Source organism: Sus scrofa, chromosome 6 (genome assembly GCF_000003025.6).
Source record: "Sus scrofa isolate TJ Tabasco breed Duroc chromosome 6, Sscrofa11.1, whole genome shotgun sequence".
Lineage (NCBI taxonomy): Eukaryota > Metazoa > Chordata > Mammalia > Artiodactyla > Suidae > Sus > Sus scrofa.
The window spans coordinates 77441326-77458661 of NC_010448.4; the positions used below are offsets into that span (position 1 = coordinate 77441326).

General features: G+C 54.1%; 1 protein-coding gene and 1 long non-coding RNA gene across 3 annotated transcripts in view; one reads left to right on the forward strand and one right to left on the reverse strand.

The window, feature by feature from the left end:
- IFFO2 (intermediate filament family orphan 2) overlaps positions 1-16909 on the reverse strand; it is a 51868-nt gene extending 34959 nt beyond the window's left edge. Inside the window, exon 1 of one of the 2 annotated variants that reach the window (XM_021095463.1) lies at positions 13959-16909. In XM_021095463.1, the coding sequence (XP_020951122.1) occupies positions 13959-14614 (656 nt within the window). In that variant the 5' untranslated portion in view covers positions 14615-16909. The remainder of the gene's footprint in view (positions 1-13958) is intronic. The other variant, XM_021095461.1, reaches the window with a different exon arrangement.
- LOC110261105 lies at positions 7753-8964 on the forward strand. Its single transcript, XR_002344919.1, has 2 exons — positions 7753-8263; positions 8418-8964. It is a non-coding gene; the product is annotated as an uncharacterized LOC110261105 (long non-coding RNA).

Here is a 17336-nt window from a genome sequence, read left to right on the forward strand (position 1 = left end):
TTGGTGGAGCTGAGGGTGAGCCGAGCCTCCTAGGGCTTCTCTGCTCGGGCCCTGCAATCCCTTCCACCTCGTTTCCCACCTTGGGGAATGATGTGTCTGGGCTTAAACTGAGCAGAAGCTACAAAGCAGCCTTTGTCTCAGAGATGAAACCCTAAACCAGCTGCCCTTGACGTCCACCCTGGAAAAACAACGCCAGGACAGCCTTCGACGTCACTTCTCTGCCAAGGCCTGGGAGAGAGCGCTTCACCCACAAGGGCTCACAGAGACAGTCTGTGGGCTGGACAAGAACCCAGAAGCCATCTTCCCAAGGCCTTAAGGAAGAACAGCTGCCTTAAGGAGCAAGAGAGGACTTGAACCCCTCTATCTCCACCCAAGGGCCAGGGCCAAGAATATGCAGCTCATTCCTCAGCCTGGAGGACTGAGGCTGGGAGGGTGGTAGGAAGAACACTGGAAGGCTTAAAGCCCAGCTCTGCCTCGTGGGGAGGCCTCGGCCAGGGATGTGACCTCTTGAGGCTGCCTCCGTATCCTCGCAGGGATGCTGGCGCTGACGGGGCCCCTCCCCTGGGAGGCAGGGTCGGGGCAGACCCCCCATTCAGGATCACCTCCACCAAGGCCACAGGCTCCAGGTGACACACTGTGCTGCCCACAGCCTTGACTGCTAGGTCTAGCCCTACCAGTGACCACGTGGTGACAATCTGCTGGGGAGAAGAGGGGATGTGACCGACCTCCTCCTTGGCCGCATGCAGGCCGCTCTGCTGGGGAAAGGAAGTGCTCTGATCACAAAGTCCACTCTGTAGCCGGAAGCAGAAGGGAAGAGGCCATTCCCACTGTACGGGGCCTGGGAGCCGGGGAGGGCCGGGCTGGGACAGAAGGAACAGAGCCAAGAGGGCTCAGGGGCCGGCATCACACTTAGCACTCAGCACTATCTCACTGGTTGTTCACCACCACGTGTGAGCTAAGGTCATCCCGCTGTCACAGAGGAGAGAGCTGAGGCCCGGGGTGGGGACACGAACTCAGGCAGCTTCACTCGAGGATCAGAGGTCCCGCCCCAGTGAAGGCCCTGATTGCAAGCCAACAATGCAACCAAGGAAGAGGAACAATTTCCTCTTAATTCCTGTGGGTGTGTCATGCCGTAAGGCCCAGAAAGGAAAAACCCTTGAGTTGGGGCTCCCCTGAACTCAGCATTAGGGTTTTTTTCTGGTTTTTCGGTTTTGTTTTGTTTTTGTTTCCTTTTTTTCTTTTAACTGCCATACCTGCAGTGGATAGACGTTTCCAGGCTAGGGGTTGAATCGGTGATGCAGCTGCCGGCCTACACCACAGTCACAACAACACTGGATCCAAGCCACATCTGTGACCTACACCGCATCTTGCAGCAACACTGGACCCTTAACCCACCGAGCCAGGCCAAGGATCACACCCACATCCTCACAGAGACAATGTCAGGTCTTTAACCTGCTGAGTCACCATGGGAACTCCCACCATCAGGTTACTCTTGAGTCTGTTAGTAGCCTAGAGAGCTCTGGCCTCAGTTTTCCCGCTTGAATAAGTCCTGATGTTTTCAGGGTATTTTCTTTAAAGGCAAGTGTCAAGCCAGTTGCAATGTAATATTGAGACTCTCCATGTAAAACAGCAGACAGATCCAAATGTAGACTTTCCATGTAAAACAGTAGACACATCCAAACGTACTGGTTGTCGGGTCTCAGCCGCAGGCTGGGGACTTGGGAAGCATGGTCCTTGTAAGGACCAGGGCATCAGCCTTGGTGGTTCACCAGCTCCTCACTGTGGGCAAAGTTCTCAGACCTCCTAGTCCAGGGCTCACCTCAGAGAAAAAGGGACAGGAATGGGCCTCACTGCACCAGGCTCATCACCAACCTTGAGGATCTCGCCAGCCCATTTTATACAAGAAGGAAACCAAGGCACAGAGAATGATGCAGCTGAGCCCACAGCTGGCAGACAGGGACGGTAGGTCAGTGAGTCAGTCAACACCCCAAAACCTCAACACTAGGCAAAAAGACTGGGGAAGTGCCTCCTGTTACAAGGAGACAAACTCAAGGCAACCTCAGATGTCTCGTTTGTAGCCACAAGAGCCTCACGAGCAACACCGAGGACCCGGATGTCTGGCCAGGGGGCAGCCCTTGGTCTATGTGGGCTCTGCCTGACAGGTTCCAAGGTCTTTTCACTCCAAGTTCTCTAGCCTCTCGGAGTTATCCGAGCCCGTCCTCAAAGGACAAGCAGCCTCCAGTAGGATCCCCTAGTGCAAGGGTTTCACAGGAACCCTGTTTAGGGAACCTGGGTTCTAGCCCCTCCTCTGCTGTGTGACCTCAAGGGAGCTGCTCTCCTTCTCTGGGCCTCAGTTTTCTTATCTGTAAAAAAGTCATGGGCATATGAGCGGGGACAGAGAGAAAAATACAAAACAGTGAGCGACAATCTCTCAGAAGGTCTTCAAAAGACACCAGGCACATCTAGTCATCTGGGATGGTAGGGAAATAATGTCGCCTGGAAGTAGGGGGATGGATTAAATGACCTCAGAGAGAGCGTCCAACCCTCTGAGCCTAACCGGGGGGAAGAGGAAGTCGCAGGTGTGAGGGAGAAGGGGCAGGCAGGGCTGCCAGGCAGGCAGGGAAGGTGAGCAACCCCCCAGCCCCACACCCCTGCCCAATAGCCCCAAACCTTGATGGGGGCTGGGGAAGCCGAGGCCCCATGACCAGCACTGACCTCTAACCCGGTGCTCTCCCTCTCCCCAGGCCACCTCCTCCACTGCCCACTGTGATGTACAAAGGGGTCTGGGGTGGACAGAGGTGAGGCCCTGACCCTTGGGGCTCCAAGTCCACAGGGGACAGACGGAGGCCCCCAGCCCCACGCTCACAGACACGTGCACACACGGCCTCACAAAGCCCCAGCGGCAAAGACCCTCCCACCAAGGCCTTGGGCAGAGGGGTGGCGGACAGCGCCTCACAGCCCTCCCCTGCCTCTGATGGGCACAGGGATGAAGGAGCCAGCCCTGGGGAATGGAACCCAAAACAAGAACAAAGGAAAAGAGGGAGAGGAGAGAGGAGGGGAGACAGCAAAACAACCAAGAGAGCCAAGAAGGCTGCAGGGGTCAGGGGAGAAGACAGAGCAGGCGGGCCCAGCTTTGGCTGTGTCCAGACTCCAGCCCAGGCACGGGGAACACGCCAGCATGGCAACTTCACCCCCGGGCCTTTGCACAAGCTGCTCTCTCTCCCTGCAGCACCCTTCTTCCTTCTTTTCCACTCTCACTGGACCTTCAAAACACAACTCAGCTGATGTCTCCTCCAGGAAGCCTTCCTTGACTGGCCCTAAGCTGGCTCAGTCATCTTGGAGAATCCCTGGCTTTGGGGCACTACACGGTCTCACCAGGGTCTGGCCCAGCCCTCCAAGGGTCTCTCTCTCTCTCTGCTCCTGGGTTCTGACTTTGCAACAATCTTTTCCCCAGTCCTATTCCAATCTTAGTCTCTACCCCTACCCTGCCCTTAGGCAGCCCTCTGCCTATTACTACTATGGCCAGGGCAAACCGGGGGTACCTAAGGGCCCAGGAATGATGCCCCGACCCTGCCCAGGGAGGAACCTGTCTCCCCGGGGAATTTCACAAGGTCCACTTAGACCAGCATCTTTCCCCTCCCCCCAGGCGGCAAATAGGCGGCAGCGAGCCAAGAAGCTTCTTAAATAACCCAAGTAATAAAAATGGCCAATTAAGAGGATAGAAGGCAGTGTCTCTAGTGTGGGGGTGTCTCTCTGTTGAGCAGCAGACAAGCGGGGGTTGCGGGGGGGGGAGCTGTGTCCAACTGCACGTCCTGAAGTCAGTGAAAGCATGCAGGCCAAAGAGTGCTGAACAAGCATCTCAGAGATGGCTTGCAGCTAGCTCCTACCCGGCATGGCCCAGACCAGGGTCCCAGTGCCACCCAACTGCCCCCGCTCCTCCCCCCAGAACCCCCAGCCTCATTTAAGCACCATCAGGGCAGCTGCCAGTGTCTAGCACCATCACCTCCCTGGCTTTCTCATGACATCCAAGCAACAGGACCAGCCATGCCCATTCTGCAGATAAGGAAGCAATGACTCTCTCAAGGTCATGGAGCTGATAGGCACTGGAAACATTCCTGGATTCCTCTCTTCCCAGCTTCCAAGTCCCACAGGTCTGAGTCTAGCACCCTCAGCCCAGCTTGACTCAGGATCCAGGGGAGACGGGAAGACAAAGGCAAGAGGTGGACAAGATTTTTGTGGACCTTCGAGGAGCCCCAGGTTGCACGGGGTTGGGGAGGGAGCGGAAGTTGGAGAAGAAACAGCAATATGGGTCAGGGCTTCCATCACTTAGTCACCACAGGCATAGCACTCAACAGTTTATAAAACGCTTCAACAGTCATCACTCGGTTTAGTCTTCCAAACAGCCTCAGGAGGCCAGATTGATTATCCCCATTTCACAGAAGGGAAAACCAAGGTTCAGGGCAGAAAAGCTGCTTGCAATGGACGTACCCCTTCCTGGGGACCGCACAGGTTAAAAGGCTGGGTCTGGAGCCTGACTTCCTGGGTTCAAATCTTGGCTTGCCACTTCCTGTCTTGGCCCAGCTTCCTTCGATGTCTCTGCGGCTCAGTTTCAGCATCTCTAAAATGGGCTAATGACAGTACCCAACTCATAGCACTATGAGGTTACATGAATTAAATGTTCATAAACTGCTTTGAATGGAGCCTGACAAAGAGTAAATGGTATGTAAATATTTTGATTAATTAATAGTTATTATGCCCCTCATATGCATAGGCCCTATTTGGGCAGGTACTTGTCACAGGGCACTGTCACATTTGCCTGTGTCCCCAGACTCTTGAGCCCCAGAATATGGAACACTGGTGTTTCAGACACCTGCACCTAGCAGTCTCATCTTCCCTAATAAGAGACATGGGATGACAGTAACAAGTTCTCCGTACCCTGGCAAAGTTCAAGGCAAAGTCAGGGACACCTGAGCCCAGGGCAGAGGCTGGCTTCCTCCAGCCACCAGAATGCCTGCTGCATCAGGTGGTGAGAGCCCGTGGCCACTGCCCTAGGGATGCCCAGGTACTGGGAGTGACAAAAGGAACATTAGGAGTTCCCGCTGTGGTTCAGTGTATTAAGAACCCAACATAGTGTCCCTGAAGATGCAGGTTCAATCCTTGACCTTGCTCAGTGGGTTAAGGATCTGGCATTGCCACAAGCAGCAGCATGGGTCGCAGATGTGGCTCAGATCCTGCCTGGTTGCAGCTGTGGCGTAGGCCTCAACTACAGCTCTGATTCTACCCCTAACCTGAGAATGTCCATATCACATGCCACAAGTGCAGCTGTAAAGAGAATTTTTAAAAAATTAAAAAGGAGTATTAACACTCAGCGTCTGAGACCCACGTCTAGCCCTGGCTATGCTGTGTGACTTGGGGCAAGTTAATTTTCCTCTCTGAGACTCCGTTTCCATTGTGCGGGGTTGGCACAATATTTAAATCAGATTGCCGGGGAAGTGCCTGATAGGTAATGATTTCTGTTCCCTGCTCACTATCCCTTCCACCGGAGGGCTTCCAGCCTAGGGGCGAAAGCCTAGGAACTACCCCCCCAGCCTAAGAACCACCCCGGACCCAGAACCCAGGCTTCAAAGAGCAGGGGGCTGGCCTGCCCTCTATGGTGGCCCGGGAGGCTCATTTGCCTGCCGCTGCCAGTGATTCAGTGGCTTCTCAAGAAATAATTACTATAAAGTCACAGCAGGAAGTCTTCTCTGCATAGCAGCCACCTCCTGTTCTGCCACCCGCCACCGCAATATTGTGACAGCCGCGGGGAGACCCACACCTCAGCCTGCCTCCCGCCTGCCTCCTCCACCCTGTGCCAGCCTTTGTCAGCCTTTGGGCGGCATGAGACAAGGCCAGCCGGCTTCTCCCCTGGGAAGAACACTGAACTTGGGGTCTGGAGACCAAGGCTGGGCTTAGATTTAGGGCAGATTTCCTCACTTTTCTGAGCCTCTCATCTGAAAGATGAACATAATTCCCGCCCACCCCTTTAGGAATGCACTCATAATGAAATCTCACTTATTTAAAGAAGTCACCCCAGAGCCTAGCACGTAATAGGTACTCAGCTAATGGTGGCGATTAAGTCGCTACGATTTATTTTAAACCTTCTTGCAAATGTTTTCACAAGCCACAGTTTCCACCGGTTTGTATATCAACCCTCAGAAGCAAAACTCATAAGCACTCTTATTCCCATTTTACAGAGGAACCCATCGAGATGCAAGAGATTAAACAGCATGCACAGACTCTAGATCGCTCCAAGAAAGTAACAGAGAAAACAGTCTTTCTGGGGCACCATGCGAGCCCATCTTCCCACCATCCCCACTTGCACGTGGGCAATAGGAAGCTTTGATCACACCACAGGCAAGCCAGGACCACGACCTGGACTCCACACCCGAAGGGGCTCAGCCAGGCCACAGCCCCTTGAGGGCAACAGAGGCATTTGCCAGGTTTGCTACTCCTGTGCTAGGAACTAGAGTAAGAAACCACATCCTGCCCAGAAAGCCAAGCATGGGTGCCCACTGAGAGGGGGAGGGCACTGCTCTGGCAGGCAGGCAGTAGCAGCAGCAGAAACCTTCACCAGCCTCTCATCTGGCCTGGAATCCTCTAAGCATCTCATGGCCAGCCATGCACAGAGGCTGTACAACCCCTGATGCTGCCAGCAAGGTCACGGAGCCCCCTCTCCCCAGGTCCCAGCCCAGTTCTTGACTTCTGCCCACCTCCCAAAGCCAGTGCTGCTCACCTCTTAGGGCGCCCACCCTGCCACCCTGTGAAAGCTGTCTGCCTAACTCTTGGAACATCAACATCTATAAAGTGTACAGCTCCATGAGCCCATTTACAGCTCCCACATTTTGGGACACAGACCTCAGCCTTCCCCTTTTCCAGATGAGGAAACGGAGACTCAGAGAGGCAAAGTGACCAGCCTAAGCCTGCTCAGCTTTTAACTTCTGCGCTGGGGTCCCAGCATCTAGTACCAGGAGACGGATGTTCATTCAGACTTGTTGCACTGATATGTCGGGACCGGAGCATGGGGTCTCCTGACTCCAAGTCCAGACCCCTCCCTCTGCAAGCAAAGCTCCCAGATGCAGAGGCCATGTGTGTTTGGGGGGGGGGGTCACCGTGTTGGCCGTCACAGAGCCCCCCCTCATTGCATAAGTACCTGCTCGGCATGGTCTCTGGCCAAGCCCCAGCTGGGCTCTGCGCACACAAGACAAAGAAGAGAGAGCTGGATCTACCCCCACCACCCCGAGCATATAGTCAGTGGAGGGAGCAGACACATCCTAAGCAATTACAGTTCAGGGTGTAGGTGCTGTGATGGGGGAGGTAGTGGGCACTCAGGAATGCCCGAGGGAAGAAAAGTCAGAGAAGGGAGATGCATCATGAGCAAAGGGGAAAATAGGGCTCCTCCTTCCCTGTCTGAGGCCTCCAGCCATCTATGACATGAGAAATAAACGGAGTGCCAGCCTGGCTGCATCTCATCACTGTGATCAAAAGCCACGACTCCACATGCAATGTCCACAGCCTCCAGCATCACATGGCACGGTTCAGATCAATTCCCGTGGAAGTCCCCGCATCTCCTAGCAGCAAAGGACTTGTGCAAGCGCTGGGTCTACCCGCTATGTCCTTCAAACAACTGACATGTGGGGATGCAGGCATGGGCTTGGAGAGAGAGCCTGTGAGGGCGCATGTGTGAGTGAGTATGAGAGAGTGTGTGTGTGTGTGTGTGTGCGCGCGCGCGCGCGCGCTGGTGGGGCCCGGGGGCCTCGCATCCACATCCGGTAGCCAAGGCAAAAGCCCCGCCTCGAATTCCTGGGAGCAGGAATCCTCGGCGTCAGCTGTCTCCCTGCTTCCTCCTTCCTTTTCTTTTCTTGGACCTCATTCCCCTCCCTCGAGCTGGAGGCTCTGAAAATCCCTCCCAAATTTGTCCCCAAAGAGCCTGCCAGCCTCACCAAGAGACTTTGGAATATTGAGGAGCTGGAGGCGCGCGGGGGGTGGGGGGTGGGGTAGTATGTTTCTTTTAAAGGAGAAAGGGCAGGGGGTGGCCAGAGATTTCCGGAGCCACAAATCAACCACTAAGAGTAGGAAGAACAGCCTCCTTAGACACTGGACAAAGAAGTAGCCCTTCCTCCCTCCGCCCCCAGCACCATCTCTGGCGCCTTCCACGGGACAGAGAGCGACGGCGCGTCCTGAAATGGATGTGCTGGGCAGTCCGGTGCTGTGCTGAGAAATCCTGGTAAATGAAGGGAACAGACACTGCAGAGAAGGGGGGCGTGCGCTGGGATGGGGGCCATTCCGGGAGCCTAGCAAGCCCCAGGTACCTTAACACAGGAGCTCCTTCGCTCCTTCCCGATCCCCAGGGGAGCGACGTTATTCTCCCTCTTTTACAGAGAGCGGTGGCCCAGGCAGCTCAGTGAAGCCAAGCAATTTGCCCACAGTCACACAGAGAGCGTCAGAATCAGGATTCAAGCTCTTTTTCCACCATCCCAGGGTGCCTCCCAGGAAAATCAGAAATCAAGAATCCGTATCAGCAGCAGCTTGACAAACAATGGGAGTGGCAGGGAACGGAGCCCTCTGACCAGCTTTCTGGGGTAATCTGGTGGCTTGGGGCACTCAAGGGCCTCCCAGGGTGTGATGGGAAAAGGCAGGGGCCATGCCTGCTGGCTCCCCCACCAGCCCTTTTTGGAGACCTCCACTTGGGCCGACAGCCCAGCCCCTTCCGGCTCATGATCAGAAATAGCTGTGACAAAGGTCCCTCCCATCCCTGAAAGTGGCTTTTTAAAAAATGCTTAAAGGCAGACACATACAAAGGTGGAGAGAATCCTGCAAAGACCCGTGGAAGGCACACGGGCAGAAGTTCTGCCCAGCTCTGCTTTGTGGTCCAGCTCCCTCTGGGCCTCGGTTTCCCCATCTCTAAAATGAAAGCATTCAGCTGAATGAGTGATTTCTTTCTTTTCTTCTAAAATGTAGGGCTTTGTTTTCTTTCATTTCTCCCAAACGGTAGGACCCTACAGGACACTCAGAATATCAATCTGAGAGTCATGAAAACGAACCCACTGTGATTGATGTAGGCCAAATCTTAGGTGCTCGGTGCCCCCCCCCCCACCGCCCCGACCCAGAATCACTCCAGGGCACCCTGCTCTGGACCCCAGGGCTCCAAAGGGCCCATTTGAAAACCACCAAGTTAGGGAGTTCCTGTTGTAGAGCAGTGGAAAAGAATCTGACTGGTGTCCATGAGGATGCAGGTTCGATCCCTGGCCTCGCTCAGTGGGTCAGGGATCTGGCATCACTATGAGCTGTGGTGTAGGTTGCAGAGGCGGCTCAGATATCTGGGTTGCTATGGCTGTGGCAGAGGCCAGCAGCTGTAGCTCCGATTCAACCCCCAGCCTGGGAACTTCCATATGCCGCAGGTGCAGCCCTGAAAAAAAAAAAAAAAAACCACCAAGCTAAATGATCACTGTGGTTCCTCCTAACTCAAAAATGAAGCTCTGGGGAAAACAAACCAAGACTTTCAGGCTGACTTGAGTCAGGGGCATAGGCACTTAGCCACTTGCAAGGGGAGGCAACAAAACCAGCCTACTCCAAACCATGCTGGGCCTGAGGCGGGAGAAGGGGAGGCCCAGAAAGGAGAAAGCCCATACTGTCATTCCAGGAGGCAGAAAGAGCACACTCGAACCAGGCCTCTCCAGTTCACAAATACAGAGCGAGCTGGAAGGATCCCCTATAGGAACATTTGAGGTCCTAAGGCCCAGAGAGGGTAGCAATTGGCCCAAGGTCACACAGCACCTAATGGCAGAGCCAGATCTGGAGTCTGGGTCTCTAGGATGTCAATTCAGAAAACTTTCTGCTTGTCTAAAGTTCAGATAGATTCAGCAGGAATCTCCCAGGGAAAGGCCCCCCCAGCGCGCAAAGTCAGAACAGGATATTTTGGTGGCTCTGGGTGGTAACAGAATAGAGATGTTTGTTTTGGTTTCCAAATCAACGCTTGACAACCTTGCCGGCTACAGTTTCAGTGACCACAATTCCCTCACAGTAAAGAGCTGATTGGACCACGGGGAAACCAAAGCAGGGGTGAGCAGGGCCAGAGCCCAGGCACCCCAGGCCAGGGGCTCTGGTTTAGGGTTGGTGTTTCCAAAGCATGGATCCTACATCACTGATGACACACGAGATGAGGTGGTACACAGACCATTTTTTTTTTAATTTACATTTTATTGACTATGTATGTGAATGGATAAACAGTGGAATATTATTGAGTGTTATAAACGAACGTGCTGCTGATATAAGCTACAACGTAGAAGAACTTGAAAAACATTCTCCAGGTGAAAGAAGCTAGACGTAAGAGACCACCTACTATATGGTTCCACTTATATGAAATGTCCAGAAAAGGCAAACCTGGAGTTCCTGTCGTGGTGCAACAGAAACGAATCTGACTAGGAACCATGAGGTTGTAGGTTCGATCCCTGGCCTCACTCAGTGGGTCAAGGATCCGGCATTGCCATGAGCTGTGGTGTAGGTCACAGACACAGCTCGGATCCTGTGTTGCTGTGGCTCTGGTGTAGGCCGGCAGCTGTAGCTCCGATTAGACCCCTAGCCTGGGAACCTCCATATGCTGCGGGGTGCGGCTCCAAAAGAAAAAAAAGCAAAAAAAAAAAAGAAAGAAAGAAAAGGCAAACCTATAGAAATAGAAAGCAGATCAGTGGTTGCCTGGTCTGGATTGGGAACGGGGATGCACTGCACATGGGCATGAAGGATCTTTCCAAGATGATGCACGTGTTCTAAAGCTGGATCGTGGTGATAGCTGCAGAGCTCAGATTGGGACTGACTAAAAAAACCATTGAACTATATACATAAAATAGGAGAATCCTATGATATGCAAATTATACCTCAATAGAACTGTTTAAAATATTTTACATAAGTAATATTATGATGGTGATAAGTGAATATGCCACGATTCATGGAGGTGGAACCCAAAATTCCCCAGCTTGGAGGTCACTGCACTACACATGCCAGGTTGCCCGCTATAGAAGCAGAGTGAGCATCTCCAAGGCTGCGAGTCTCTCCAGGTGGAACAGCAGGAACCCTGGGACTTTCCTTTCCTGGCACAGGCTCCTTCTGTTGGTCACTGCTTAGGGCTCCATGCTGGACATCCTGGAAGGATCTGAAGCCTCAGTGGCCAAGAGCCCAGGCAAACACCTTGGTCTCACCCTCTTATGAACAGGAGATCAGATGGGGGCTAGGAGCTCAAATTCAGATTTATACATTGTCGAGGCTGAAATCATCTAGCCCAGTGGTTCTTAAGCTTTTCAAAAAGTTGATCACAGGCCTGCCCTCTTCCCAAAAGAAAATTCTTATGAGCAAACCAAACACAGAAACAAGTAAAAACAGAATGTTACTTATATAAAATTTATATTGTAGGCTCAACTATATAACAGTTACCCATGCTAAATCCAGTCGATGAGGTTGATGGGCTATTTCGATCCATTAGCATTTAGAACTGGGATTATAGGTGACAGTTCCACATTTGGTTCAATTCTACCTCCGGTTTTGGCTGCAGAGTATTGAGAAAATCCTGACGCACACAGATTAGTAGCTACAAATGGGACTCATTTTTAGCAGTTTGCTTTGTAACCTCAGAATACCCTTCAGACAACGAGAAAGCAGCGGCGGGCTATAACTTGAGGCCACCTACTAACAAATCAACATGTAAGTTGACATCTGTACGTTAACAGCAAGCACTTAGAAGTGAGTGAGCACAATTTTACACCATTTTAACCTTTTTTAAATATTAATTTTTATTTACTAGTCAAGGAACCCCTGAGACATCTCAGAGGCAGCTTGGGGCTCCAAGAAGCACAGTTCTAGCCTACCTCCTCCCACTTTACAGATAGAGAAATTGAGGCTCAAAGAAAGGAGTACACTGGCTTTGGACAAGTCTAACTTGAGCCCTGAATTGACTTCAGAAAAGATGCATCTCCCCAATTCACACACGCACACACACACACACACACACACACAATGAGGAAGAGAAGGTGCACAAAGCACCCAGAGGAGTGGGAAGAGAGACACCGCATTCCACCTGTCTCAGCAGTGCCCATCTCATTCCAGGGCAGCGCCAGAAGCTGACATCACACCCCACACCCTGGGTGCAACTTGAACAGGGCATTGCTCAATGCCAACCCATCTCCCTCTAAGACTGGGCACGGTTTTTCCATCTCCTTAGTAGCAAGTCCAAAAACGCATACAACAATCAAACAAACACAGCACAAGCCTGGGGCATGACGACAGCATCAGCAGTGGCAGACAGAAAGGCCCCTCCCTCGGAGTTTCACCATCGAAAGCAGGTGCCTGTTTCCCTGTTCCACCCCAAGGAAGCTGCCCACGAGGCGCAGAGAGGTGGTCTCCCCATGGCGAGGCACCAGGCCGGTTTCTGGTCCTTAAGAGAGACCATTAGCTCAGGAGAGCAGCTCATCTCCCAATGGGGTCTAAGTACTACCCCAGGAAGCCAAGCCCTGCATGAAAGACCTGAGACTTCAGGCATCTGCTCCCTGACATCTTGACTAAGAGCCTATCATCTTTAATAACATCAATTCGATTACTTAATAACTTCCAAAAAGCATCACCAGCCTACTGACCTCTTGTGCAACTGTGGGTGGATTTTATTATTCCCATTTCTCTGATAGGCGAACAGGCTTCTGAGTGGTTCAACAACCACTCAGTTCAGCCAGTCGTTCTCACTGGCAGGTGATGGAGCTGGCACTCGAATCCTGCCCAGTGGCCAGCCTGCCCAGGAGAGGAAAAGGAAGGAGACCCATGCCTGCTCTCTGTGTTCATGTGAGCATTAGAACGCAAGGAGTGGAACGAAAGTTGCTTCTCCATGCCTCCTCCAAGCCCTTGAGTTTGGAGCCACCGCTCTCAATGCAGAGTTGCCCATGGCTGGGACAGCAAAGAGCCCTGCCCCCATCCAGCCCTGAGCTACTACAGACAGACCCCTCTCCTCTTACTGGAAAGCAGATTAGACAATACTGTTAGCCAAGCTCCAGGCAGGAAGCAATGTCAGTTTCCCAGCTAGCGAATCTGGGCTGGGCAGGAATGTGCTAGCCAGTTCAGCAGGCAGTCTGCACTCCAGCCAGAGGCAGATTCAATAGTCAGTCTTCCAGCCCAAGCTTTATCTCCTACTCTGGGCCTTTAGGGCTGAGTATGTTGGGGTCCAAAAAACCATGAGAACTGGGGTAGGGGCTGGGGAGAAGAATGGTGGCAGGAGATGTTTTTAAAAGCTCATGGCCAGTCTAATGTAAGTCTGGTTACCCAGCCCAGGCAGCTGGACCTTACAGAGCTGGGGCAAGACGGCAGACCCTGGTCCCAGTGGACAGATCTAACCTTTTTCAAACATATGATCTCTTTTAATTCAAGGATCAAAAAGCCAGTGGATTAGTTAAGAGTTATTTCTTTTCCCCCGTTGAGGGAGGAGAGCCTATCTTCTACATCTTCGGCAAAATACTAAGCGGGAAGACAGACTAGCCAGGAGTAGTTCAAATCTTGCCTGCACCACCTATTAGCCAAGCCATCCTTGGCAAGTCACTGGCATCCCTGTGCTTGGATTTCCTCACCTACAAAACGGGGATAAGGATGCCCCACAGCTCTGCGTTGCCAGTGAGGATTAGATAAGATCACATAAAACACCAATGGTCATTATGTCACCTGGAAAACAATGTGCCCAGTCCAATGACTGGGCGGAGGTGTCCCCTACCGTAGACGGCGCCTGCCCCATTCTTGGAACTAGGCGACTGGGTTTTCCAAGCGCGTGTAAGGCACTCCGCAAACACAGCTTTCAGCCCACCTGCTAGGACCAACTGGCCGCCCCTGGCCCCTCCCAAAAGCACACATTCCGAGCGCCCCCTCCCCAGGAGTGCAGGGGAAGGGACCCCACTCACCTTCGCTTGTACTCATCGCGCTCGCGCTTCACCTTGGCCAACACGTTGTACAGCGCGCGGATCTCCGGCGTGATGGTATCGATCTGCACGCCCACACCGTCGGGGTGCACCCACGACACACCGGGGCCCTGCACGGTCTCCACACCGCCGCCGCCCGTGCGCCGCACCTGCGTGTAGCTCCAGATGGTACCAGGCAGGCGGCCGTAGTGCTGCGGATGTGAGCCGCCGCCGGGGGGCAGGCCGCCCAGCGCCACGGCGTTGGCATTGACGCCTGCAGCCGCGCCGCTGCCATACCCGCCGCCCGGCGCGGGTGGCCGCAGCAGCTCGGGCCCGGTCTGCACGGCCTGCTCCCGGGAGAATGTCTTGTAGCGCAGCCGCCGCTCGCGCTCGCTCTGCTGCTGCTCCAATTGCTTCTCCAGCAGCCGGTTGCGCCGTTCCAGCTCGTGCACCTTGGCCAGGAAGCAGCGGAAGCGCACGTTGAGCCCCTTCAGGAGGTGGATATTGGAACCCAGGTCGTCCCGCAGCGCCGCCGTCACTGGCGATGGCCCTGGCCCGGCCCCTCCGCCGCCTCCCCCACCAGGGCAGCTGCCGCCGCCGCCGCCCGGCGGGCAGCCGAAGGCCAAGGCCATCTCCCCGAACAGCAGCGAGTTCACCATGCGCCGGCTGCGCGGCTCAGGGCCCCGGGCCCGCGGCTCCAGGTGCGGCTCCAGCTCCGGGCAGGGATCCCGGCGCGGCCGGGCCAAGGCGGGCGCGGGCTCCAGCGTGGCCGGCCGGACGGTTCCAGATGAGCTCCAGATGCGGCCTCCGCAGCAACGGCGAGCCGGACCGCCCCCGGATATGGGCGCCGAGGCGAGCAACGGTACTCGAGTCGAGGTGGAGGCCGCGGCGGCTAGCGCGAGGTAGCGAGGGTCGCGGGTAGCGGCGCCGGGGCTGTCAGAGACGCTGTGGAGGCGCCGCGGCAGCCGCTCGCAGAGGACTCTCCGCCGGCACTGCCCCTCTGCAGCGGGCCCCGCCCACTGCAGACACAGGCCCCGCCCCCAACATAGCCCCGCCCACCCCGCCTTCCACTGCAGAACTCCCCGAACTCGAGGCTCCGCCCCCGAGGCCCGCAGCGCCGGGCCCCGCCCACGGCTCTGTGGCTCCTCCTACTCCGCGGCTTTCTCGTGGATCTGCTGTCTGCAGCTCTGACTCCACCCAGCTCTGGGCTGGACCACTCCCCGACCCTGCACCGGGTCCGGCTGCCCGGCCCGGCTCGGAATCTTTGCCCAGGGACACGGACCGCAGAGCTGCACCAGGCTCTGGGTTACGTGGAATCGCCGCAGAGCCAGCCCGGCCTCTTAAAGGGACCGGCAATCTCGGCAGCGATCTTTTCCTATAGGGCGCCCCATCCCCCACGTCCTCTACCATGGAGGCTCCACTTCTCTCCCATCACACCCCACCTCCCCAGGCCCCCAATTCCGTCTCGCCCTGGAAAGGCTGGGGTATCAGAGCATCTGAAGTTGCATCCCCACCCCACCCCCATTCCAGCCTGGGGCGGCCTAGGTCGACCTTCCCAAGATAAGGCCGCGCTTCCGCTGGCACGTCCCCCACGCAGTGGACCCAGGAGGGCTTCTCAACCGTTTGCCCCCGCTTCTAACTACCGGCTTTGTTGTCGGGAGATCTGCCGGGACATTGCCAAGCCCGCCAGTCCCCGGGGCCAAAGATGTGCTGCGCGGATGGTGGGAAGGAGGGGAGACCCAGCGAAGACCCTCCCGGAATGTGACACCCGCAAGCTCATCTAAGGCTGCTGCCGCTTCCTGGCCCTGAATGACCGCCTCCTCACCACTGCACAGTCATATGCTGAGATGCAGCTGACCCCAGAGCTGGGGGGTCCTTTTCACTGAACCGCCCAGGAGGCAGCTTGAGCGCAGAACCGGTCTAGTGGGCGGAGCCAACCCGAGGACACATTCATTCGTTCATTCAAATCTGTTTTCAGATCTACCACCCTAAGGACGAAGTTCTCCAGTCTCCTGGTGTCTCCTAAACCAGTTTGCAAAGATCTGCCGTTATTTTTTCAGTGCTAATAATAGTTCCCATTATTGAGTGCTAAGTCTATGTGAGGTGCCATAGTTATTATCCACATTTTACAGAGGTTGCTGGGACCAGAGGAGCAGCAATCCATCCCAAAACACATGCTGTAAGTGGCCTGCAGAAGCTGGGGGCCTCTCGTCCACTTCCCAGTTTGATCTTCACCACAAACCTCAGGGGGGGGGAGGTGATTCCCACCTTTGAACGCCTGTGGCTTGCACTGTGTGCACTTAACCAGATGTGTGGCATGTTCCAGATTCTTCCGACTGCATTTTTTGCATTGCAATTTAATTTATGTCTTGTTATTAACTTTTCTGTTTGTTCTGTCTCTTTGTTGTGTAAGCTTGAGGGCAGGTGCCCTGTCTTGAGGGGACAATGTCTTGGTGTTCTCGGTAACAGAAGACACACAAAGGAGACACAGGGATGCTCTGGGGTGAGGCTGTGGCTGTGATGTTAGTCACTGGCTGGTTTTGATTCAGTCACAAGAGCAGACCGTCCCCATGTTCCCTCAACCCCAGCTCCTTGCTCCCTTCCAGAATAAGGTCACCTTTCCAACACTCTGTGCCAAAATTCACCTGTCTTGAAAGCTTCCTCTGCTTAACCCAGCCCATTGAGGTCACTGCTGTTTACTCTTTGTTCTCTCAACTCGTGGTGATTTTCTTGTTTGTCTACCCTAAAGAATCAAAACCTTTGCTTCAAACAAGAGTTCACAGACCCTAAGGAAGCTGAGGATAGAATTCTGAGAGGCCCAGGATCTAAGGATGGACAAAAGTTATGCCTTTATTTTCACTAATCCCTAAATGGCATTTAGCATTTGACTTGATCATGAACAGAGGCAACAAGTAGAAGTCTCCGTGATTTTTTGTCACTAATAGAAATCACAGGGGGAGCTCCCACTGTGGCTCAGCAGATTATGAACCTGACTGGTATCCATGAGGATGAGGGTTCCAACCCTGGCCTCACTCAGTGGGTTAAGGATCCAGCATTGCCACGAGCTGCAGTGTAGGTCTCAGATGGGGCTTGGATCTGGCATTGCTGTGGCAGTGGTGTAGGCCGGCAGCTACAGCTCCGATTAGACCACTGACCTGGGAACTTCTATATGCCGCAGGTGTGGCCCTAAAAAGGAAGGAAGGAAGGAAAAGGAACGAAAAGAAAAGAAAAGAGGGAGGGAGAGAGAGAGAAAGGAAAGAAAGAAAGAAAAGAGAGAAAGAAAGAAAGAAAGAAAGAAAGAAAAAGAAAGAAAGAAGGAAGGAAGGAAGGAAAGAAAGAAAGGAAGAAAGAAAGAAGGAAAGAAAGAAAAACGAAGAAATC